The sequence below is a fragment of the Talpa occidentalis genome, unplaced genomic scaffold (assembly GCF_014898055.3).
Source record: "Talpa occidentalis isolate TD23 unplaced genomic scaffold, MPIMG_talOcc4v2.1 talOcc4.5, whole genome shotgun sequence".
NCBI lineage: Eukaryota > Metazoa > Chordata > Mammalia > Eulipotyphla > Talpidae > Talpa > Talpa occidentalis.
The window spans coordinates 99075824-99101489 of record NW_023604861.1 but is presented as its reverse complement, the minus strand read 5'-3'; the positions used below and the strand labels follow the sequence as shown (position 1 = coordinate 99101489).

Genomic DNA, 25666 nt, shown 5'->3' with positions numbered 1-25666 from the left:
TGTCATCCTCAGCAACAAAGCTCAGGCCTGTTTACCAATCTGCCTGACAAGCAAGCTCGGCTGTATTAATACAGCCTGTATTAGTACAGTACAGAAGGGCGGTCTGGGCACTTGGCTCTTGTGCACACAGCACCTCTGCTCATTGACTATTGACATAGTCAAAGAGCACTGTTTCTTGGCCTTGGCTGCTTAATTCAAATCATTAAGGAATATCTGAAAAGTTCTGATGTTCAGACAGGTAAAGGCAAAATCCATGGGAGTAGGACCACGTATTGGCATTATTATGCAGATTGTTTATATAGGGAATCGTAAGTAGTCTACCCCAAAACTCCCTTAGGATAATGGAATTCTACAAGACCTCAGCATTTAAGATAAACACACAAAAACCTATTTCTACATACTAGCAATGACTATGAACACCAATATTAAAAGTAGTACCATTTACAATTGCTTTAAAAAATGAAATATTTAGGTATAAATCTAACAAAAGATGTAAGGATGTGTATGCTAAAAACCACAAGTGGCTGATGAATGATATCAAATGCTGAAACAGACATACCATGTTAACTGATTGAATGATGCATTACAGTAAAGATATCAATTCTTCACCCAATTTTTAAACAGATTTAATGCAGTTCCAGCACAAAATCCCGGCAAGATTTGTATATGTAAATTACTTAAAATTTATACCTAAAACAATCTTGAAAACTGAGAAATCAGTCTACTCAATTTCAAGACTTATTACATAGCTACAGTAATCAAAACAGTGTACTATTGATGGATAAGATGGAGCAAAATAACCCAGAAATAGATACAAATGTACCAACTAATTTTTGACATGAAAGCCAGTCTTTTCAACAAATGGTTCTTGAGCAACTAGACATCTATAGGCAAACAAAACAAAACAAAAAAAACCTTGACCTAAGTCTTATGCCTTATATAAAAATTAACTCAAAATCAATCACAGACTTAAATGTGAAACATGAAACTAAAAATTTTAGAAAAAAACAATTCTGGGGATCTAGGACTAGGACAAGAGTTTTTAGACATGAAACCAAAAACGCCTAATTCATAAAAGAAAAAAATCAGTAAAATGGACTTGATCAAAAAACTATTCAGCAATCAAAAAAGATAAACTCATGCCATTTGCAGCAACATGAATGGAGCTAGAAGGGATCATGTTCAGAAAAATAAGTCAGAAGGAAAAAGAAAAATACCGGGTGATTTCACTTATAGGAGGAATATAGGGGAAACAAATAAGGGACCAAGGGAAAAAAAGAATAATAAAAAACACAACAAAATAACAATAAAGAGACAACTATAAATCAGAGACATTCTGCAAGGGAGTGGGAAGGCGAGAGACCAAAGCGAGGGCGGGAAGAACACAAGGGACTATATGGTGATGATGCACGGGTGAACTGGTGGTGGCAATTCTATGGGGATTACACCTGAGAAAAGAAAGCATTCTGTGTGTGTGTGTGTATATACACACATATATGAAAGGAACAATGATGTAAAATTTATATTTAAAATAAAAAAAGAAAAACTTTTGTTCATAGGAGAACCTGTTAGATGAATGGATCAAGAAGATACGGTATAGATACATAATGAACTACTACTCAATGATCAACAAAGATCAACTCATGTCATTTGCACCAACATGGATGGAGCTGTAAGGGATTATACTAAGCGAAATACAGAGAAAAAGAAATACTAGTTGGTCTCACTTAAATGTGGAACAGAGAAACCAAACAAAAGGTCAAATTTTGAAAGTTGATCATAGATCTGAGACATCCAGGAGAAAGAATAGGAGGGGGGAAACAGGTGGGGGAAGAGCACACTGGACTATGCCTAAGACTACCAGAAACGGAAGGTAAAGGGGAAAGAGAGGCCAAGTGGGGGATTACTGGAGCTTGATGGTGGGTGTGGTGAAATAACATAAAATTGTAGAAGTGTAAACCTGTACCCCTAAGACTTTCACTGTGACACAAACCAACATTACCTCAATAACTTTTTAAAAAAAGATTTATTTATTTATGCATACAAGAACTGCGGTATAGGCCAGGGGTGCGGGGGAGGGGGGTGAGAGGATTCACCAGAGACAGAGTGGGGAACAGAACAGGCAGACTGACCTAAGTACACTGCTGAGGGGAGCAGTGGGCAAGACAGGAGAGGTCTGCTGTGACATGTGGGTTAGCTTGCTGGTGGGGGATCAAACTCAGGCTGCTGCAGCGATAGTGCTGAGGCTTAACCCCCAGGCCACTAGGGAGGCCCTCAATAAATAGAACTTAAAAAAAAAAGCAGGGAGGAAGCACAATGAACTACAGGTGCTTGGGTGGTGGGTGTGGTATGGTAACAACACCTAAAGGGGGAGACCTTATACCTCTAAATCACAAACAATGCTGGAAACTAATGTCACCTCAATTAAAAGAAAAACCTGGTTAAGTGGATGAAAAAATAAGTTACATACTGGGAGAAAATATTTGCAAACCAAAAACCTGACAAAGGACTAATATTTAGAATATACAAAGAACTGTCAAATCTCAACAGTTTAAAAAAAAAATAGGAAAAAAGGGCCTCCCTGGCGGCGCAAGGGTTAAGCACCACACTATGAAGCAATCTGCAGCCCCTGCAGCAATCCCTGCAATCCCTGCCGGCCAGGGAGCAACCCACACGGCGCAGCAGACCCCTCCTGACTCACCCACTGCTCCCCTCAGCAGCGTACTTCAGTATTGTATTTCAGCAGTGTATTTCCAGCTCTTGTATTTATAAATAAATCTTTTAAAAAAAAATAGGAAAAGGACAGAAGACATGTACAGATATGTCATGAAGTGAAATATACATGTGAAAAGACATTCACTGGCCATTACGGAGATGCAAGTGAAAACCACTCTTCCCGGAAATGGCCAAGATGAAAAACAGCAACACACCAAACGCCAGCAAGAACTCAGAGAAACTGGGTCACTCACACATCACTGAGGGCTGCAGCCCTCTGAAGTCTGTCAGTATGCAACAACCCACAATCACATGACTGAGTGATGCACTCCTGGACATGGATCTCAGAGAAAAGAAAACCAACGTGTACACGAAATCTAAGGAATGTTCATAGCAGCTTTATTTGGAAGAGCCAAAACTGGCAAACACCCAGACGTCCTTAAATGAGACAGTGAGTATGCCATGGAATATCACAGAACCAACCACTGACACACACAACAAGCTGGACGCGCCTCCAGAATATTATGCTGAGTGGACAAAGCCAATCCCAAATGGCTACATCCCACTTATACAACATCCTAGAAATGACAAAATCATAGAGATGATGAGCTGATCAGTGGTTGCTGGGGATTAGGGCTGGTGGCAGAGGGGGTGTTGTGACTCTAAGGAGTACGGGGGATGTGTGGTGAAGGGTCAGCTCTGGATTTGCACCGCGGGGGCAGCTACACAAATCCACCTGCTGAGATGACATCAATTACACACCACAGTGCAGCAGTGTCAGATTCCTGGTCTTGATACTGTATTACCACTAAGTAAGATGTCATCGATGAGAAAACTAGGCGAAGCAGATATGGGAGCTCTATCTTTGCAACTTCCTATGAATCTAATTATTTAAAAATAACTACTAAGGAAAAGAGCAGTAGTAACTCTAAACGGAACTTGGTATCCTGGTTTGGATCCTGCAACAGAAAAACACATTGAAAAACTGGTAAAACCCAAATAAAGTCTGTAATTTAGTTAATAGTTTGGTTAATTTTTTAGTTTTGACAGATTGCCAAGGTTCTAAGATGTTAACATTAACAGAAGCTGAGTGAAGGGAATGTGAAACCCCCCTGAGAATCTAAAATCCAAAACATAAAATGCTGACATTCAGACTGACTGAATCAGAATAGAAGGCCGGAGGTATCAATATTTTAATCTGCCAGGTGATTCCAACGTGCAGCCAAAGTTAAGAACCACTGTCTGGAAAGAGATGATTTTCAAAGTACATTTCCCACCTGGGCTTACTATTGGAGTGAATTCCTTGAGAGCAACTCCTAAAGAACACATCATTGTTCTTGGACCTTTGAAGAACCCAAATTCCTTGGAGAAAGGTCCAGAAATCTTCCTCCTTCCCCATCCAAGCTATGCTCCTAGGTCCCTGCGATGTCTAGGTTTCCACACAGCTGAAGTGTGGAAGGTGAATATACAGGTAAGCCAGAAGAAAAAGGCAAGTGCCTTCGGGTTCACAGTTCTCTAAAATCCCACAGCTAGGAACATGAACAAAGCAAAAAGCTTGAAATATTTCAAAAATAGGATGGGTCTTCCTTTAGAAAGGTGATGGGGATCTACCAGTCTCTCCCTCTCCCTGCTCTCCACGCACATTGCAGCCATGTAGCACTCCAATGAGGCCCGGGAAGAAGGAACAGAATACAGCTGACAGCTGGTCACTCTCCCTAGGTTTGACAAGGGAGAAAAGGAGCAGCAGAAAGATCCCTTCCTCCCATGGGTGACTCCTCTTAGAACACAAAAAATGACAATACTGTTAGTGGCAACTAAGCAAGACAGGCAGAGGAGAAGCAGAAAGAGCAGGCCTCCTCAGTCCCCAGGGGCTAGCTTGCTCGCTCAGGGCTCCAGAAGGGGTCTGGAAAGCAACCTCCACAGGAGGGGCTAGTGGAGCACCTTGTGGGTACTTATGTTTCCAGGTTTGGCACATGAAGTCGGCTGGGGCATATGCTTTGAAGCACAGTATCATAAGGGACCCCGAGAAGTTCACCATGGTCAAGGCAACGGATCTGAATCCCAGCCCAAACGAGTGCTCTCGGTTGTTCAAAAAGTGCTGCCAGCAGCAGAAGGTTGGCAAATTAAAGCAAAGCGAGGACAGGACACAACCTCGTGAAGGCCGTCATTGTGCACCCACCTCATGGCTTGGCCACAAGAGGTATAAATACTCTGCACTGTCACAGGGAGAAGGCTGTGCCCTGGGGGCTGGAGTGGATGGGGCTCCGTTCACTCCTTCCAGAAGCAGGTCTGGAGAGCTATGCCTTGGCTGAGCCCCATCCTAAAGGAGGACAGAGCCTGCTGGAGGTTCCTGGCGCTGACACCTGGTTCTGAGGACCGCCCAGGAACTACATCTCTAAGGGCCATCTAAAACGTGGCCCGGAAGGGATGGGGACGGGCTGCTAGGAAGTTACTCCTCGGCTTTCTCCAGTTCCCCAGGTGCTTGTCCATTCCCCAGACCTGGGGCTGCCTGGAAAGCAGTTAAACTCCTGGGTTCCGCCCTGGGCTCTCCTCTGTTGGGAGACCGGGTCTGCTGTGGTTGGGCCCTAGAGGAGAGAGGGGAAGAAGAATTAACATCAGCCAGTGAAGGGAGCAGGTCCTGTCAACACCTAGAGCTAAGATCCTCCCACAGGACAGAAAGGGGCAGGGAGGGCAGAGGAGCCTCAGGACACGTGGAGCAGTATCCAGGCAAAACTAGGAGTGAGCAGCTGGGAACATGGTCACCTGGCCTCTGCCCCTCAAGAGACTAGCCCTGTGAGGGCAGGCCTCACCACTGAGGCTGGGGAGCAGGGGTCTGCGTTCTGCCCACAGGAGACCCAGGTCATAAAGGTGGGCGAAGGGATCCTACACTAGACAGCAAAGCACCTGTGCACAAGGAGGCTTTAGCTTTCAAGGCCTTTAGCTTTCGTAGCTTTTCGAGCAGGTATTGCAGATTCCTCCTGTCTTCCAGAATGAAAAGTGGCAATAAAGGATAGGAAGCACCCACTCACCCCTGTGGAAAAATGCCTCCCAGTCTGGGGGAGCAGTGTGCAGTGCTCCTCCCAGCAACTAACCCTCTGGGGAAGGAAAGCAAAGAGAAAGGGAAAGGGAAGATATTTACCTTAGGTGTTTTGAGAAAACAAAAAATGCTCACTAGTCCACAGTCATTTATCAACTGCAGTTTCCAAATGTGCCAAAGAGGGAAAGGTCTACGGGGAAGGCTAGACAGCAGAGAGAGAGAGACAGAGGAGACAAGCTATTGAGCCGGAACGGCCAGGCTGCTCTGCTTGGGCAGCGTCACGGGGATGGGCACTCGCAGGGCAAGGAGGGTCAAGGCGTGTGGTACATACTCCATTCCCTACCACTCAGTACAAGATGGGGACCAGGCGCCCAGCAATCAGAGTGACATCCCTCAGGCGCCCAGTTTTCCGACTGGCTTCCCTCCGGAAGCCAGTTCTGCAAATGAGCAACGTTGAGGAGTGGTTCTAAATTTGAAACGGCAGGCCAGGGGTCAGAAAACTTGTTTCTGTAAAGGGCCAATATTTTAGATTCTGCAGGTCATAGGTCCCTGTGACAGCTACTCCACTCCACTATTGTAGCTCAAAGGCAGTCATAACAACCTGCCAACAAATGTCAGGTTCCAATAAAATTTTATTTAGAAGGACAGGGCAGCTGGCCCGATTTGCTCTTGTATCAGTTTGTCAAGCTCTGCTGTAGGAAGTTCAAAATTACTGTGCCTTCCCGGCACTTCAAGAAAGATACTTTTCCTGCCAGGGAACCTAGGACCAAAGTGACCCAGGGCACAGCTCTGACCTGCAACACTTAAGCAGTGACCCAGGGCACACATCTCCGTGCGTTCAGCAGCACTATGTTCTCTTGGGCAGGGAAGTGTCAGGCTACAGAGACACACTACGGCAAGACCCAAGGAGCAGAGGCAAAGACAGCAGACGAGCCTACTGGAGACAAGTGCCACGCTGCATTGAGAAAAAAATAACCATCATTCTGGCCATAGATGCCCTGTGCCTGGATGTCCCCCAGGGCTGGTGATGCACTGTGGAGAAGCAGATGGCCACAGCGCCCCTCAGAGTAGTCCCTACAGGCCCGTCCCGTGAGTGGCTGAAGCCAGGGATGACACGAGGGGAAGCCATCATTCTTATCAATAGATTTAAGTGTCCTTTGATAGAAGACGTGCCATCTGTGTAGCAGAGGAAGCCAGAAGAGGCTCATGTGTGAGAAAACCAAAACTAAAAGGGGCAGGTTTTGAAAAAATCAAAATAGCTGGGCTTTTGAGACCCAAATATAAATGGGATGGTGTGACCCTCTGTACAAGGGGTGCCTCACAAAATAAAGTAATATCACAGTGGGAAACATCATCGGCCCTCAAGGCAGAGCAGCACCTGGGAAGTGCACAACCCCTAGACAGGGCTGTGACCCAGGCCCAGCCCAGCACCATGGTGGCTCCCTCCCACCCTGGATGGAGTGCACAGAGGCTGAGCCACCAGGGAACCCAGGGCGAGAGGGTCTCTGTCCCTTGCACCCGCACATCACCTCTCAGAAAGTACATTTCTATTATAAATACATGTTTGTATTCTCAAGTGTGGGTCTCAGTACCACCACCAGAGCCCAGAGGTCAAGGGCACTCACAAGGCCTCAAAAAACATTTCTCTCTGCCTCCAATTACTCGTCTGTAAAACGGACACAAAAACTATCTACTCTCAACTGCACAAGTTTTCTTAGATGAGCTAAGTCGAGGAAAGTGCTTAGTACAGTTCACGGAGAGCCCACGTTCACGCTGTGAGGGGAGGGAGTGTGGAGAGGATGTGCAGTTCCTCCCTAGTCTCTCCACAGGCCCCGCCAGCTCCACCAGGAGCACAAGCCCTGAAGTATCTCTGACCCCATCTTGGGAGCTTAAATCAGAACAAAAGTTCCTTCATAAGTAAGACAAGAGAATTCCTTGAATTCCCTTTTTACCGCTCCCACCCCAAGCCCACTCCTTCACAGATGCCTGACACAGAGAGTGGGGTTTGCTACCATACATTGCAAAGTCTGTTTCTACCAATGTTATCATCCTGCTCACATGGAGTGCCGGAGGGAAAGGGCATGCCCAAATATCAGCCTGACCTGCCCAAATGCCTTTCTGTTTCTGGGATGGTATCACCAGCTATCTGCCTTCTTTGTGGGGCCCACTGGTGACCCAAAGTTTCACTTCCCAGGTGAGACCCAATCCTAAATGGCTAAAAGAATGTTTGAACTTGATCACATTCCCACATAACAATTATTCTCTGATTAAATCAACCCATCCTAGCAGGCCATGGAGAGAAAATGTTGACTTAATTACCCTACTTTAAATGCTAAGAGCTCTGTAACTCAGGATCAGCTGGCCTACTGAAAATCAACAAGAGGGGAGAAACAGAACGATGGGAGAAAAGAACATAGGGCAGAGTAAGCCCGCATGTGTGGGCAGCATGGACTGACCGAGGGCACACACACACTGTGGGTGGACACATGCGTGGATGTCATCACTCGGTGCTCACCCGCTGTGTCAGCCGTCTTGTCACTAAGTAGCCTGATCTGGCTGCCTGGGATGACCTGGAGGTCCAAGCTCTCAGGGGACTGCGGCAGATTCTGGGCCCGGGTAGCCAGGAGTGCATTGAGGTACTGCAGCCGCGAGACCTGCAGGACAGAGAGCATTAGGAGGCAGGTACAACTTGGGAAGCTAAGTGAAGGAGGTGAGGTCACACTGCCCCCTCCTGCCCACAAGTACCTGGACCAACTGGGAGAGTCACACATGGCAGGAAGAAAGAAAGGAAGGACTTTACACTAGTTAAGGACAGAGAAGAATAGTCAAGGAGTGCGTGCTCCAGATCTCAAGAGGAAACTGAGTCCACAGGCCCGGAGGTGGGACCAGACCAACAGTGACCAAAGAGGCCTCCAGGGAACCAAGACCACCCATCATTCAGGGCAAGTACAAGGATTTGCTCTGGGAACCAGTGAAAATTTACTCTCAATCCACACAAATTTGTGACCAGCTAGTCCAGTCCTTGGAGACACAAAGCTGATTAAAAGCCAGGACTGGGGGCCTCCCCGGTGGTGCAGCGGTTGAGCGCTGGGTTGCGGAGCTTCCCACAGCCTCTGCAGCACTGGTTAGATCTCCGGCTGCTCCCCGGCCACCGGAGGAGGGTCCCACATGGCGCGCAGACCTCTCCAGCCGCCCGCTGCTCCCCTCAGCAGTGTATTTCGTCAGTCTGCCTGCTCTGCTCCTGACTCTGGCTCTGGTGAATTCTCTCGCCCTCCCGCGCTTCTGACTGTACCCAGTGCTTGTATAAATAAGTAAATCTCAAAAAAAAAAAAAAAAAATCATTTAAAAAAAAATGAAATACTTGTTATTAAAAAAAAAAAAAAAAAAAAAAAAGCCCGGACTGGACCTCCCTGGTGGTGCAAGGGGTTAAGACCCAGCACAATGAAGCTATCTGCAGTCACTGCAGCACAAGTTCGATCCCCAGCCAGGGAGATACCCACATGGCGCAGCAGACCTCTCCTGTCTCACCCACTGTTCCCCTCAGCAGTGTATTTCAGCTGATCGGCCTGTTCTGTTCCCCATTCTGTCTCTGGTGAATCCTCTCACCCACCACATCTCTGGCCTGCACCCCAGCTTTTGTATGCATAAATAAATAAATCTTTAAAAAAAAAAAAAAGAAAGAAAAAAGCCAGGACCAATAAGTGGCGTGGTCACCTTAATGAACTGCAGGTCCGAGAGGGCTCTCACAGTGTAGTCAGGACAGTATGAGGACACGTGGGTGCCATCGACAGGCTCAGACTGCAAGTCCTGGCGGAGAGACTGGAGCGAGGACACTGGAGACTGGTGAACTATGGAAACGAACAATCAGTGACAGGGAAGCCACATTGGCAGCTGGGCAGCCCTTGCCCGCTGCCACCATGGAAACATCCACATAGCCTCCAAGATCCACCCCACAAATCACCCTGGAAAAGGAATATGGCCATGACTTTGAAAAGACCATACACACTTCCTCTGGGAAAGGTACCACAGGGAGGGGAAGGGCAGCAGAGATAAGCCCTGAAGGAATGCTGCCCCTGAGAGGCAGCAAGGCCCAGAGCACACCACCCTGTAGGAGATGCAGGCTCTGCGGAAGGGAAGGCTAGAATCCCAGGCACTGGGGAGTCTCAGCCACAACCAGAAGCGGGTCAGGCTCTGCCAGCCCAGCAGCGGACCTCGCCTTCTGCTCCAGGAGGGGCTGCAGCTTACCCGAGGATGGTGCCGTCAGGGCAGACACTCCATAGTAGGTGAAGGCCCCGTTCTCGAACTTCAGGCCCTCTTTCCCGATCTCCACCTCAACCCTGCCCTGGGAGGTGTAGGGAAAGGGGGAGGGAGGAGGGGCAGGAGAGACACAGATGTGGACAGATTATCTTTCCTGCCAGAAGAGAGCACAAGGAGAAAGCACCAACCCCAATTACTAAGAGAGCATGTATCCAAACGATGCTCCAGGTGTTCCTCCCCTCTTCTCAGACCCTTCCCTACTTTTTCTGAGCAAGTGGGAGACTCCAGTTTGGGCTCCCAGTTACCTGCAGGATGAGAATGAAATAGTCCACCGGCTGGCTGCGCTGGTACAGGTAATGGTGGGCAGCCAGGCGGTTGCTCTCGTCAAACCTCACTTCCTGGTTGACGCTGGGGTGCTTCAGCAGGTGCAGCAGGACCTTCTCAGAGATTCGCAGTGGGCTGAATACATCCACCTCTGTCCCGTGGTGGAAAAAAGGGACGGTGTCCACTGGGCCGAGAGAGGCCTGCATAACCACACCCGACTCCTGCTGCTGCCCAGGTTTTTGTGGCCAGCGGTGAGCCAAGTCACCGCCCCAACGCAAGAGGCTGCGCCGGCACGAACACCCGCCCAGCTGAGGTGCCCTGGCCCTCGGTCACCTGGTGGAGAGTCGCCTCTCAGGTGACCCGAGATGCTGACAGGGCTGCAGAGAGAAGCACGGAACAGCTGGCATCTGTCCTGGGGGTCTCCTGACCCACGGGAGGTGAGCAAGAGAGCAGGGACAAGGTCCACCCTCACCTCGGGAAAGGAAGCGCTGGGTGGCCAAGAGCAGCTGAGGTGAGATTTTCACTTTATATTCATCATCAGACACCTTGAACAAGGAGAATTCCTCTTTCTGCCTGACAGGGGCGCTCAGAGAAGCAGGCTTCTTCCTCACCACGGTGTCTCCTAGGACAGTAAGAGGGCCAGCTCAGGCACCAGCAACCCTCCATTCAACACAACAAAGGGGCATGCAGCCTGCTCCAGGCTCCCAAGGGCAGAGAGACAGCACCAGAGCTCTGGGGAGACCTCCTGGGCTCTGCTCCCTTGATGGCACCTGCCATTCCCACCACACAGTGATCCTGGGACCCCGGACAGAGTGGACAGTGGCCCACATTCCAGCTATGACGTGAGGGAGTACTGGAAGCGCCTGTGCCCTGCCCTGAGTTGGGAGGAAGATAGTGCTCACGTGACAGCAAAGACATGTGCTAAGAGATACCTCACTGGGAAGCACGTGTCTGAGGATTACTGGTGTGAAACAGCAGCAGCTAACCTGGGCCTATGGCAGTCTAAGGAACCAATGTAAAGAAGCTGCATTTTGGGGGATAGACTTGTAAGCAAACAATTCACTTAATAGCACACAGGGGTATGAGGTCCCAGCCATAAGACAGTTCTTGCGTCTGCCCTGCAGACCTCAGTCATCACCCTAAGACACAATCACAAGTAATATAAGTAATATAATAATAATTATAAGTAATATAATATAAGTCCAGGAGTAATATAAGTCCAGGATCATGTTTTAGAAAGACCCTTCCCGTAGTAAAGAACAGGGTACTTTGCAAAGACACTTCTGTAATTTACAAAAGAAGATGAGAAAGCAGAAGGACCAAGGAAGAGAGACTGGGGAAGACCCTTGAAGAGCAGAGACCTCCCTTACTGAGTGAGAAAACAGGTAGCACAGCTGTTGAGAGAGACCCAAAAGTCAGGCTGGCTCTGCATCCAGGCAGAGGTATGAGCTCTCTGGCCAGGGGACAGTACTGGGCAAGGAAGACAGGGTCTTCTAGGGACCGGTGCCGACCGGAGAGCCGCCACCCTCTGATACAGACATATCCAGCAAGCATGAAAGACCAGCCAAGGAGAATTGCCAGTGGCGAAAACTCACGGTAGTCTTCAGACTCGTCCAGGATCTCGGACTTGATGATCTCCTCAATGACGTCCTCCAGGGTGACCAGGCCCAGCACCTCGTAGAAGGGGTCACCTTCACCCTCATTGTTCACCTTCTGCACGATGGCCAGGTGCGACTTCCCTGAGGGGAGGAGGTGCTCATGTCACAGCTTGCAGGGGTCTCCCATCCTTTCTGTCCCGTCTCGTACCAGCCCACCGATAAGACAGAAGGTGATGTCCACATTCCCACAAGGTGCCAGGCACTAGGTAAGACGCTTCCTAAGGTTTCTGCTTAAGACTCTCAACATGCTTCTGAGGACCAGCCTCACTGGAACATATGCGGTGCCCACATCTCGGAGCCCGTTTCACCTTCACAAGGCCACCCGGCAGTGAGCTGGAGTCTGTGCAACTCCACGCTGCAAGCAAGGCCCAGACAATGACGTATCCAGTCCACAGACTAGAACACGTGCTTACAAAGCAGCTGACTCCAGACACAAGGACACCAACTCCAGAACACAGGCCCCCCTGGACAGTCTAAACCTGACCTGACTCTCAGGTGGATTTTCCCAGTTCTGAAAGCTACCCTTTATTTTCCAGAAGCCACAGTCCATGAAAGTCATCCAAGAGCCTGAAGGTCAATGGCAACTGGCCAGTCAGAACCTGAACTGTGTGGGAGAGCAGCAGGCTAGAACTCTTCATTTTCCTCCTCTCTGTCTCTCTCATGTTAGCTTCCTATTTGTTTTGCTTGTTTGCTTAACGAGGAAAAATACATCTGTAAAAAGCCCAGCTCAGAGAGCTGGGGAAACTTCAGTAAGTGCTTTTCATCTCTAAACCTTTCTAGCCAGTCTAAAAGAAACAGAATGCCAGCCATGACCACCCATGTAGTTTACAATGTTTTTAGCTACACTGAAACACAGACACAGGCAAAATTAATTAACAATATAATCAACACAGCATAACCAAAATATCACTTCAACATGCAGTCAATACAAAAATGTCAATAGATAACTTACTTTTTGGGTACTAAGTCTTTGAAATCTGTGTGTCTGGCACTCACAGCACATCTCAATTCACATTAGCTACCTTTCAAGAGCTCAACAGACACATGCGGGTGGTGGCTGCTAGGCTGGGCTGGGCAGGTCTAGGACACAGGTTGAGAGCGAGCTCATCCCAGCCATGCCCTCTTTGCTCCTAGTGAGAAAAGCACAGGGTAAAAGCTGGCCTGGACCTGCACATACAGGGGACACTTGTATCACAAATCTTTTGATAGAGCAAAAATTAACTTCTTTGTCTAAATCATACCCTGGGTCTAGAAATACACTGTACTACTCAGCATGTCCTGCCTCGCTGTCAGTGTCTAAGTCAGGTGCAAGAAGATCTCAGCTCCAAAGTTGGATAAAATGAAACTGTCAAGAATCAAGCTAAAACTATTTACTATCATTGTTATTACTAGACTACTAACCAGACGAAAAAGGAATGAGGCTGAAAAAGAGTAATATGAGGTTTACTGTATTTTAGCCAATCTAAGATGACATCAACTATCAAACGCGTCCTGACTGCAGACATGTTAAAATGCAAAAAACTTGTGCATCCAAGCACTTGATTCATTAACACACTGTATCCTCCAACCACTCTGAGGCATATGTTATTCCAAGGTTACAGTTCACAGAAACTGAGACCACAAGAGGTTCAACAACCTGCCCAAGTGCAAAACCAGATTTCAAATCGGAGCAGCTGATGCCAGAGTGCACCTCTTAAGCCACCACGCTTAAGTGTCTGCCACTGAGAAGAACAGCAGGTGGAAACTGACGAGACCCTTGCCCTCTGGGTGACTTCCCAAGGGCCCAGGAGCTTCCTCTCTTCAGCACAGGGCCCGTCTACAGAACAGAAAGCATCGTGCCTCAAGAAGTTCTCATATCCTTGGACAAAAATTAAAAGTGGAAATGACCACACTGTGTCCTGGTTTCCAGAAGGAAAAAGTCAGGGGCCCCTGGAGAACTGTTCATCCTGCTGAGACAGAGGCACTAAATGAGGAAGGCAGCATTTCTAGATGCCTTCTACTCCTCGGTGTTTGCAGAGGGAATAGCTCGCCTGGCACCCTGCAGGCAGGTGTCATTTGTACAGGGTCATGCAGGCCTGTCACACAATCCGTAGCTGTCAGGTCACAGTAGGAAGGCCAAGGGCTCACCATACAGTTTATTTAGGTCAGCAGTCTTTTGGTATTCCAGGAATCAAAGCCCAGGTTCTGGATGGCTATCTGAGAGCAAAGAGGACCCATTTCAGCTCACTTCTTCTAGGAAGTCAGTCTATGACAGGTTACCTATCAGAATGGATTAATGTTTCACGTGCTCTCAAAATAAGCACAAGTTTCTCAGTGACCTGCCGCTCTGGGGTGGATCAATAGTGAATACAAGAAAACAGGGTCCTTGGGAGATCCACTAAAGCAATGGTCATGTGATTTCATGTCGAGACAATGGTTTGAGGGGTCCAGAAAGCAACATAATAAAATAGTAGGGGTATAGAGAGAAAGGGTGGCTGGAGGGATTCAAGTCTATTCTCACCTGATAGATTAGAACAGTCTCAAAATATGGAGGCTGACTGGAGGCCCTACACAGCCCCCCAAGATAGGCCCGGAGCAGGTTCTAAAGAGCCACAAGGGAGAGTGCAGATGACACATCTGCCAATATCAAACAGGAAGCCCTGAAAACACTCTATAGTTTAAATTCCAGGGACCAGGCTCAAGAATACGCATATTATATGGATAATAAATGACTCTTCCATGATGCCTAGTTTCTAGAGTGATCCTAATAATACAGCCGGAGTTTAAGTTCCCCTGCCTTGCTTGTGAAGTATGTCCTAAAAGGAAAGTACCATGTTAACACCTCTCAGAGCTGTGGCAATCCTTTGGTTACTGACAGTCAAACAAGCAGCGACTGCATTGCTCTTCCATCCTAATTCTTCCCCTGGTTGAATGTCCTTGAACAGTGTGTCTTTCTGGCATGCCAGCACAAAATCGGTATGTCTTCTCAAGTTCACACACTAAATGGAGAGAGCCTCACCAGACTATAAAGTTCCAGAATGCTGAAGGAGCAACAAGAATAGGGCCCAGAATGCTGGCTGCCAAGATGTCAGAGATTCTAGCTGAAGGCAAATCCAAGGGCACCACCATCTCATGCACACAAGCCAAGTGGAGAGAAGGCAACTGGTGTCTAAAACCCCACCTGCCCAATGCAGCAATCGCCCTATGTTCACGAGCACAGGGTGAAAAAGGGGGTGAGGCCCAAGAGGACTTTAACGAGGATAAATAATGGTGTCTGCCAAGAAAAGCAGAGAACGCTCAGGGTATCACAGGAAAGATGTGGCCATTTTGCCCCGAGAATGATCCTCACTCACCACAAGAGTGAGGAAGTCAAGAAAAACTGAAGAGGTCCCCATTCACCCTCCAGACTGCATATCCCCCCACCCCACACAATAGTCCAGAGACTTTTCAGCACACTGTCGTAGGCAGCTTCCAGGCCAGCATCAGGCTGCAGGAAACCTGCTTGATTCGCCAGGGCGGCTCCAAGGCTACCACCCCAAAACAGGAGCAACCTGTACTGTGGCCTTCCTGTGAGCATTTAAACCTAAACCCACCCCACTCACCCATCTTAAAACCAAAGAGCAGAGGACTGCCTCCCCCGCCCATCCTCTCCTAGCCACTGCCCTCTGGCTTTGGCTTCGCAGCTCCAGTTCACAGAAGGCCAATTATTCTTCAAGCCCCATTCACTCCCTGATCACCCCACACCATGGCATCAAATCTGCTCTTGCAAAAGTCCAGGGCAGTCTGGTTGCCAGAGCCAAAGGAAGCAATGTTGGCCTCCTCTGCCAATCACTCTCCTTCCCTTGCAATCTCTTTCCTTGGCATGCTGCACCTCTGGCTCTCCTCTGCTGCCTCTGCCCCTTACATGCTTGGGCCCCTGAGGTTTAAGCTTTCTGCTCCAGCCCACAGAAGTGGCTTACTGACATCCAGGTCTTTACCTCCTGCTCAGGTATTTCACTTGCATTTCACATCAACTGCCTCTTAGGGGTCAGCCTCCGCCTCCTACCCCAGACCCTCTGTTCCCTACTTTTACTCTGCCTCAGGAAAGAGCAACACCATCACCAAATGAGAAATGCAGACCTTTTCCTCACTCCTCCCTCTTGGGGTGGAAGGGGGTCCCTGGGGGTCCCTCAGCCCCCACCCAACTGACCACAAATTTCCCCCATTCCACTTCCAAATGCCCCCTAGGATATCCTCTCCAGGTCCCTGCGTACCCTTGTTCAGGCTGCCATCATCTCTCACCTTGACTCCCCTAACCATTGGTCTCCACACTGATCAATGACCTGTGAAAACCACTAAGATGCTGTCATGTTCTGCTCACAATCACTGGTAACCACGTTCAGCCTTCCCAGGGTCACTAGCTAGGAGGTAGTAGGGGCAGGATGGAACCTTCCCCAGCATTGCTGGCCACCAGAATCACCACTGTATCAGAGATGACAGTGGTACAGATGGAGTATGTACCACCAGGGGGCTCTATCTGGACTCCTCTTCACAGTGAAGGGCTGCAAGATCACTTTCTTTTTTTTTTTTTTTTAAAGATTTATTTATTTATTTATACATGCACTGGGTACAGTCAGAAGTGCGGGAGGGCGAGAGAATTCACCAGAACCAGAGCGGGGAGCAGACCAGGCAGAAGGACCGAAGTACACTGCTGAGGGGAGCAGCGGGCGGCAGGAGAGGTCTGTGAGCCATGTGGGATCCTCCTCCGGTGGCCGGGGAGCAGCCGGGGACCGAACCGGCGCCGCAGAGGACGCAGGCAGCCTCGCAACCCAGCGCTCAACCGCTGCGCCACCGGGGAGGCCCTGCAAGATCACTTTCTGAGCAAACAGCCAGGAGCACCCAAGAAAGTCTAACACTGCTGTCAGAGCCACCCTGAAAATCTCCCATTTAGGGCCTGCCTGGTAGCCTAGGGGTTAAGTCTCAGCGCTATTGCTATCACCGAGATGGCCTGGAGCTGACCCACAAGGCGCAACAGACTTCTCCTGTCGCTCCCGCTGCTGCCCTCATCTGCCCTCAGCAGTGTATTTCAGTCAGTCTGCCTGTTCTGTTCCCCACTCTGTCTCTGGTGAATTCTCTCTCTCTCACACACACACCCTCACCTGTGGTCTGCACCCCAGTTCTACAAAAAACATAAATAAAATATTTAAAAAAAGAAAATTTACTTTAAAAAAACCAAAACTCCCACTTAGTGTCCAGATAAGCAAATACAGTTACGGCCCAATTGTTGAACACCTCTCTCTTGCAAGGATTAAAGATGTAGGAGGAGAGCGCCGACTAGTGGCTAGCACACAGCAGTGCTAAGACAGTAGCAACAGGGTCGTTAGTGAAAACTTGCCTTCCAGCCCTGACAGTACCGAGGCTCACAAAGCACCATCCACGAGGGTCTGGGACCAGGAGACTTCACCACAACAACAAAGTTCAGGGGGTATTGCTTATTTCTCAGTATCACATTATGAGCCTTTAGGGGAAAGTCCACCCAGAGTCCTGGGGGTCCCTCAGCCCATCCTGCAGGAATTCGGGGGTGAGACACATGGCTAATAGCCAAGAAGTAGTCCAACTCTGGGGAGCACACCCATACCTGACAATGGAGAGGAAGGCAGAGGAACCCACACCTTCACATTGGGAGGATCTCAGTTTTTACCGACACCAAGGTGAAAGGAGAGGGTGAAAATGTGCAGTTAAGGGAGTCCTTGAGAGACCCTACTCATAGCTAGAAAAGGGAAAATTAAAAAGACAACAAAGGGAGACCAAATCAGCATCCAAGAAGTTACCATTGGTGAAATCAAAGTGGAAGTTTCTTGCACACCTGCAGAAAAGTTAGTTACAAATCATACCCCTTTCGGTTTTAAGGAGGGCAGTAGCTGTCCTCAGTGATCTTAAAAACGATGCCCTGCAAACATCACAGGCCCAGCTAATCTGATAGTGAAAGTATAGACTAACGGCATCCAGGTGTCTGGAGATTTTACGTTCTTTTAGTTTCCATCCAATAGTTTGGGCCTGCTACAAAGCCAGGACTACCAAACATGACCAGGGATTAGGGGTTACAGCCCAGCGGCTCTAATTGGGGGCTACCAGGAAACGTGGTGTTGCTGTTTACAGCACCGTCACCTTCAGAGCTTCAAAGCCACTGTCTTTAACAGACACCTTGAGGTTTCACTGGCCTTGTGGGACCCTCTCCTCCCCGGAGGAGATGGGGACCCGCCGGCATTCGAGTCCCCTCCCTCCCCAACTCCCAGCCGTTACCTCGCTTGAACTCCTCCAGGACCGCGTCCAGCTTGGTGTCGTTGAACACGAAGTGGAGTGGGTGGTTGTAGAAGCGGGTGATGGTGCTGAGCGGCGTGCAGTCTTCAGGGTCAACGAAGGCCAAGTCCTTGAGATAGAGCATGTCCACGATGTTGGAGCGCTCCTCCTCATACACGGGGATGCGAGTGTGGCCGCTCTGCATGATGCTGGCCAGGACGCCGAAATCCAGCACGGCGCCGGCGTCCAGCATGAAGCAGTCCTCGAGCGGCGTGAGCACGTCCTCCACGGTGCGGCAGCGCAGCACGCCCTTGCTCAGATCGCTGTAGGGGTCGGCGCCGCCGCGCGCCAGCTCCAGCACGCGCTCGCGCAGCCGACCGGGCCGCGCCGCCAGCTCCAGCAGCTGCCCCACCGGCAGCGCCACGGGCAGGGTGAGCAGCACCGCCAGGCGGCTCAGGACTAGCGCGCGCGGCGCCAGGGCCAGCGCCCAGCGCCCGCTCACGGCGGCAGGCACCACCTCGCCCACCAGGAACACGAGCCCCGCGCCGCCCAGCACGGCGGGCACCGTGCGCTGCCCCGCGGCGCGGTACAGCAGCACCACCAGCGCCGCCTGCGCCAGGCTGGCCAGGAGCAGCAGCGCGCCCAGGGCGCAGCCGGCCCAGCGCCGCGCGGGCTCCAGCCGCCGCGCCGTCGCACGCTCCGCCTCCGAGCCGTTCTCGCGCAGCACCTGCACCTCGGCGGGCGCCAGCGCCAGCGCGCTCAGCTGCAGGCCCCGCGCCAGCGCCGCCAAAGCCAGCAGCCCCGCGGCCCCCAGGCCGAGCGCCCAGGGCGGCACCGCCTCCTCGGCCGCCGGGCCGCCGGGCTCCACGCGCACCGCCAGCAGCGCCGAGTGCGGGCGCACGGCCTCGGCGCGCAGGCGCAGTAGCGCGCGCCACTCGCCCGCGGGTGCTGCCGCCTCCTCCGGCGCCGCGGCCGGCCCGCCCTCGGGGCAGCCCGCCCCCTCGGGGGCCACCCAAGACCAGGAGCTGTTGGTGAAGCCGGAGCCGAAGAGGCGCAGGCGGAAGGTGGCCTCCGCCCGCGCGCCCCGCGCCTCCCCTCCGCGCGCCCACCCGGAGTCCGCAGCCCCGTCCTCCTCCAGGCAGACGCTCAGCACCCGCGGCCCCTGCGCCCCCTCCCCAGCGGCGTTGCCCAGGCAAAGCGCAGCGAACAACCACCTCAGCCGACCCGCCGCCGCCATCGCCGGCTGCCCCCGCTCGGCCTCCCGCGCAGCCTACCCTCCGCCTCCCCCGGGCCAATCGCCGCCCGCCTGGGCGCCTCCTCCGCCAATAGTCGGCGGGCGGGGGCGGGCCGCAGGGTCGTACTAGGCTGCGCCGGGGAGTAAACAAGCGCCGCGCGAGCTCGGGGCGGGCCGGGGGCGTGGGGCGGGCCGGGGGCGTGGGGCGCTTCACCCCGCCGGGCTCGGCCGGGCTCCCGGGGCGCCCGGGGTCGGGGGCGGCCGGCACCCCGAGGACGCGGGTCCGCAAGCTGAGGCGCCTCCGCCGCGTCCCGTTCCCGCGGGCGGGCCCCTGGCGCGGGGAGGCCGGGCTGCGCTCCGGGAAGTCCCCGCGTCGCGGCGGGGCGCGGGCGGAGCGGCCCGGGCGCTGCTGAAGGTCTGGGTCTGGGAGAGGTGCCGTTTTCCTGGGAAATGGGCCGTAACCCTGAGAGGTGTCTGGCCCCCTGACTTAAAGGGCAGGGAGGACTGAAGGAAAAACGGGTGGCTGGGTGTCGGAAACCTAGGGCGTGTCGAGGGTGGTTTTTGATCAAGCGGAAGAACTCTGCGTTACGTCTGGGCACGTGAAACACTGTCCTGCCTTCAAGGAACTTGCTGCCTTCTGGGCGGGAGGGCTGCCTCGTGGGGCCCTCACAGCTGCTTCATGCTATTAGTATTTTACAGGAGAAAAGTGAAGCGTGACTCGGCAGGGAAGTGGGTTCCAACACTACCTGCCTAATACCCTGGTCACCGTATTAGGAGATGACAGCTGTCAGAATGACTGGACCAGCGGACTCCACGTCTGGATAATCCTTGGGAAAACAATTTCTCAAAACCAACTGCTCAAGAGGATCCTTACTAGAGAGTTAGTTACTTTACAGGACAATATGGCCCATTGACTGTATGGAATGTTCTTCCATTACAGATGAGGAGCATTACATGTCAAAATAGACAAACTGCTCACAAGGCCTCTCTCACAGTACCCAGATTGGTTTTTGTTTTTACATTTTTTATGTATTTTCAGATTTTCTGAGTAGACCATTTGGTACGACTGTTTACATACATATTTTAACTGATCTTTAGAAGGCTGCTATGGAAACACATTTGCTATGTCATGAAATAGGAAATATAGGCACTGTGGCCACCATGAAGTGAAAAGTTTGTGTGGAAGGTAATGTACAAAAATGAGTAAGGGCCTCCCTGGTGGCACAGGGGTTGGAGTCTCAGGCTGTCAGGCTATGGGCAGCCACTGCAGCACTGGTTCAATCCTGGGCCAGGGAGCTGACCTACATGGCTCAATAGGCTTCTTCTGTCTCACCAGCTGCTCCCCTCAGCAGTGTATGTCAGTTGAGCTGCCTGTTCTGCTCCCCACTGTCTCTGGTGAATCCTCTCATACTGCCCACCACCTCTGGCCTACACCCCAGTTCTCGTATGCATAAATCTTTAAAAAGAATATCCCTCTGGAAATGACCTAAAGAAATGTTAGGAAAAACTCTTTAAAAGGATGGCAGTGGTGTTCTACTTTATAAACTCAGCAGCATGACCTGGCCAACATCTCCTTGTTTCCATTTTTTATTATGGAGATGATGCCATGCACTTTGAGTAGTTTGCCCCACTCGCAGATTTAGCCACCAGCAAAAGCAATGACACTACTGAGCCTTTCCACTGGGTCAGCATACTTCCTTTGAAGAAAAAAAGAATTCAGTCCCCTTAGTGCACACTTCTGTCTCCAAGATTAGATAAAATAATAACACTGAGACATGCTTGAAAAAGTTGTATCTGAAAAAATATTAACAGCAAAAACCAGTTGCAAAGGTTAGACAGGAAAAGCCCCATATGGATTTCTACACCCCATATGGATTTCTACAGGGCACTTAACCTTTCACATTACTTTGTCCTTGGTCTCAGGTGCTCTTGGAAAACAACCTATAGGGGCCTCCCCTGTGGCGCAGCGGTTGAGCACTGGGTTGCAAAGCTGCCCACAGCCTCTGCAGCATCAGTTCGATCCCCGGCTGCCAGGTGAGGGTCCCACATGGCATGCAGATCTCTCCTGCCGCCCACTGCTCCCCTCAGCAGTGTACTTTGTCACTCTGCTTTGTATAAATAAATCTTTAAAAAAAAAAAAAAAAACCAAACCACCTATAGCTTTCTCGGGAAGACTTTGGGCAGAAGAATTGGATCACACTTGAAAAACACAAATGGTCATTTAAACTGTCAATACCCAAAGAGATAAAGAATCCAGTACAGGGCAAACAAACCTGTTCAAGGAGTGATTTTCTGTTAACAATAGAGACCTCAAGAGGCTGCTTGCTTTTTTTGCTTTGTACCGTTCTTCCCCACATCCCCTGGTTAGTCCTATCTTGAATGGAGGCACTGGTCACTTGACCTTCAGGTCGCTCATTGATCCTCCCTGGGCCATTTTCCTTACTGATCATGATCAACTTGGTTCAAGACATTTTCATGACTTACTTAAATATTTTTGAGTTTAAACTTATAACTATTGTGTGACTCCATTAGCTAATTCCTGCCTATCTCTCAAGTCTGCAAACTGTTCTTCCAGATAGTCTTCCTTGACCATCTTGCCTAGCTTGGGCTCAGGGTTATAGAAACTATATGCTCCCCGTATAGAATCCAGATGGATCTTACTACAAGATCATTCATTCATTTACTCATTCAAAGAGAATTTTCCACATCAAGTGCCTTCAGTGTAATAGGTGCTAGTCTAGTGTGGGGGCAACAGAAAACACATGTCCCTATTTTAATATCTGGTATTAAGGGCTCTGGAGAAAACATATTTCTGCTTCGAAACAGTCCCAGAACACTTGACCTTTGCCCTGTCACAGGTGACAGCCACTTCTATCTCTATGACAATTACCAATTATTCACAAAACTCAAATTGTAGACTCGCCAAGATTCATACATATTTCATTTTTATTACCAATCAAAAATAAATTCCATATATTGTTTAGCAAATATTATCATTGTTTTTGTGACAAAAGACACAAGAGTCATAACAACAAAACTCCCCGAGAGTCAAACTTATATAACAATGCCAAAATAAATCACAAAAATATACAAATTAAAATCTTACGCAAAATAAATATGAGTTATTTACTATGGTGGCTGTGGCTTGCCTACCTATTTGGAGGCCATTTGCAAAGGTCTCCCTTACATGGGAAGACTTGCAGGGATGGGCCAATTCCAAGATATGGCTCAGCCCAGAAACCAGAGGTTGGAATAGGAAGTGAAAAATTGCACTGGGAGGAGGAAGTTATCGAACCAGTAATATTTGGAAATAATTCTGACCCTCTGCAAGAAGTGATTATAAATGGAGAAGGGGAGGAAAGAAGTGGGGGGAGACCATCTATTGGTAGTAACCGTGTGTGCAGAGGTAGCTGTGGAGTGTGCGCACCTGCTCCCTTTACTTCACACACACTCGTGGTTCAGGCCAATGTGGTTTGCTCCACCTGGCCCCCGGTTCCCTCAGGAATACAGCTTTGCAAGTTCCTGTGTGGACTCAGAAAGCAGGCTGCTCCTGGAGAAAACTAAGGGATTCCCCCAACAGGGGGCAAGAGCTGGTCTTTTTTCCTTTTGGCTAAGAAGCCATGGATGTCACCACCTTCTCTCCAGACGTTTAGGAATAAATTCTGTGACTGGGGAAGACTACAACTGGTCAGGGGCAGGCATACTTGATGCAAGACATTTCCTGGTCCCAAGAGTTAGGAATCTCTAGGCACCTGAAAAGCAGAACACTTGCGGTGACAGGACTCCACTGGTTGAGGAAAGGAGTGAATAAATAATATTCAGGCAGAAGACCTGCAGAATCCCCCACATCTGCATCTTGGGCTCCAGTTCCTGTTCCACCCGACGAAAGGGCCAACACTGCTTAGTCCCACAGCCTTCCCAATAGCAGGAATCCTGGAGCTCTGCACCAGGGCTGGATTCAGCCTCAGGGAAAAGGTGGTAGGGCAGGATTCCCTCTAAGGGTGGACTCTTGGGTCCAGTACCACTTCAGCAACAGCCAAGATGACACTTCACACTAGATTACACAGACATGGGGAAAATGGGGCAACCAGTTGTGTCTTTTAGGTGGGAAGTCTCCTTTCCTGGCTTCTGTAGTGTGTGAACAAAGTCAGGTAAGCCTCAGCCATTGAGTAAAAGGCATGAAGAACCTGCTTGGATTGGCTTCCAACATGTCCTCTTGTTCTCAGTCCCCAAGAGTCACTGGGGTTTTGGAATTGGAAGCAGAGAGTCTGGAAAGAAGCACTTCATAGATCAGTGACATGACTTCTATTGTGGGGTGCAAAGAGGGTGGTAGTAATTGCTAACAGCAGATTCCCTCCTGGAACCACAAGGAGCATCCCAGACAAATCACCTATAACATAGATGTTCTCCCCACTGAGGGGAAAACCTTTAGTGAAGTTGAGGGCAGAGCTGGGGGAGCAGGGGCAACCAATTGTAAAAGTTTGAGACCCTGCCTAACACTTTAAACCCCATTATAAGGACAGAGTTGTCCAAAGGAGCAGTATGAGGCAAAACAATGGGTATAGGGGTGACAGTCCTCAGCCTAGCCCCAACTCACCAGGAGAGCCCATCGGCAGAGTTCTAAGAAATTCCTGGATCCAGCGATTGACAACAAGTAGGTGTGCTCCTCTCTGTAGCATATCCCTGATCAGTCACCCAGAATCCCTTGGCCTCAGCAACATCAGACCAGCTTCAGTGCAGGTGTCCAGGCAGTTATTCTGAGAGCTATTTGGTTCTTTGCTTCCTGGGAAGAACTGTCTTCCTCCCAAGAGAAAACCCTCCTCCTCTGGAGGAGGAAGAGGAAGAACAGGCTCCCTGAGTCAGGGACATAAACTAGAGGTCAAGGCTAGGAGCACATTATGGCTATTGCTTCCTGGGGTGAGAAAGCCTACCCCTCTTAAAGTTTTGAAAAAAAAAATTTTTCTTTTTTAAATAAAATTCCTTAACCCTGTCTTCCCATCCCCATTCCCTTCCCCAAATGATATTTAAAAAGAGGAGCAATGCGCCTAAATTTAGAAATTCTTTCAGTAAAAAACAGACTAACTCATGGTAGCTGGTCCACCGCCCTGCCAGTCAGTCCAGGGCTAGGCAGCCACTACCTCTGAGCTGTTCAGAGGTCCCTGTCAGAGGCCAGCTCCCCCACAGGCTGGGGGCCATCTGGCTGCTCAGTTAGACAATCTATCTGTACCCCTTCTGGCCTAACAGGCTCCCTATCTTCATGTGGGCCCACTGGGGAGGCCCCCGCGGGAATGGCGGGGGACCCCGGGCCCTCCTGTCAGATGGTACTCTCGTGGGAAGCTTTGTGCAGCAAGGAGTTGCGCTCGTTGAGGAGAGTTGTGGTCTCATCCACCACGGGCAGCTCGGGCTTCTCGGCTAAGTTCTCCGTGCAGATGGTGCACCCATCCAGGGGGAACTGTGGGCAATTCTCCATGCGTGAGGCCAGCAGCCCATTCTGGTACTGCTGCCGGGTGACCTGCAGGAGAAAGGGGTAAGGTTCAGAGAGCAGGGCCTGGGAGGTAAACCCTACCTCAAGAGATGGGAAAAACAGGGTCAGGCCAGATTTGAGAACTGTGAACTCAGAAGAGAGGACATGACCAGGTGGAATCTGGAGAAGCCCGTATACAGAGTGAAGACCAGGAATAACGACATGAGGGCACTCCATGCTGGACTGGTGGTTCATTCTGAGTCAGAGTGATCCAAATGCCTCAGACAAGGAAGACAGTGTTACCCATAGAGAGGGTCATGGGACACACTCACCTTAATATACTGGAGGTCCATGAGTGCCCGGACACTGAAGTCAGAGATGTACTGGCCCAGGATGGAGCTCCCAAACTGGTTGCTGCTGCCTGCCAAGGGAGCTATGCCCGAGATATCCGTGCGATCTGGGTAACTGAGGGAAGCTGAGCGACTGAGGGTGCTGGCATGGGGCGGGGAGCGGTCTGTGGGGAGAGGGGGGCAGTAAGAACAAGAGCCACCCTGGTGCCCTTTCTCAGCCTCTTGTTTAACCCTGTGCCACAGATGCCCAGGGAGTGGTGTCCCCACCTTGGAACAGGAAGTAATTCTGAAGGATAAACAGAAGCTCTAAATGCAGAAGGTCTGATCTCACCAAAGCAAAGGAGTTAGTCTATTTAGAAGAAATACTGC

General features: G+C 50.3%; 2 protein-coding genes across 2 annotated transcripts in view; both read right to left on the bottom strand.

Annotated features, from left to right (window-relative positions):
• Positions 1 to 89: 89 nt before the first annotated feature.
• Positions 90 to 19486, bottom strand: CNNM3 (cyclin and CBS domain divalent metal cation transport mediator 3). The gene is made up of 8 exons (XM_037527887.2): positions 18253 to 19486; positions 11929 to 12072; positions 10806 to 10955; positions 10315 to 10484; positions 9998 to 10094; positions 9467 to 9600; positions 8268 to 8406; positions 90 to 5300 (listed from the first exon to the last, which is right to left on the bottom strand). The coding sequence occupies exons 1-8, from the start codon at positions 19484 to 19486 to the stop codon at positions 5236 to 5238; spliced, it is 2133 nt and encodes a 710-aa protein (XP_037383784.1). The 3' UTR covers positions 90 to 5235.
• Positions 19487 to 22405: 2919 nt separating this feature from the next.
• Positions 22406 to 25666, bottom strand: part of CNNM4 (cyclin and CBS domain divalent metal cation transport mediator 4) — a 36522-nt gene continuing 33261 nt past the window's right edge. The window contains 2 exon segments of the mRNA XM_037527886.2: positions 22406 to 24995; positions 25280 to 25461. Coding sequence (XP_037383783.1) covers positions 24798 to 24995; positions 25280 to 25461 — 380 coding nt within the window. The 3' untranslated portion in view covers positions 22406 to 24797.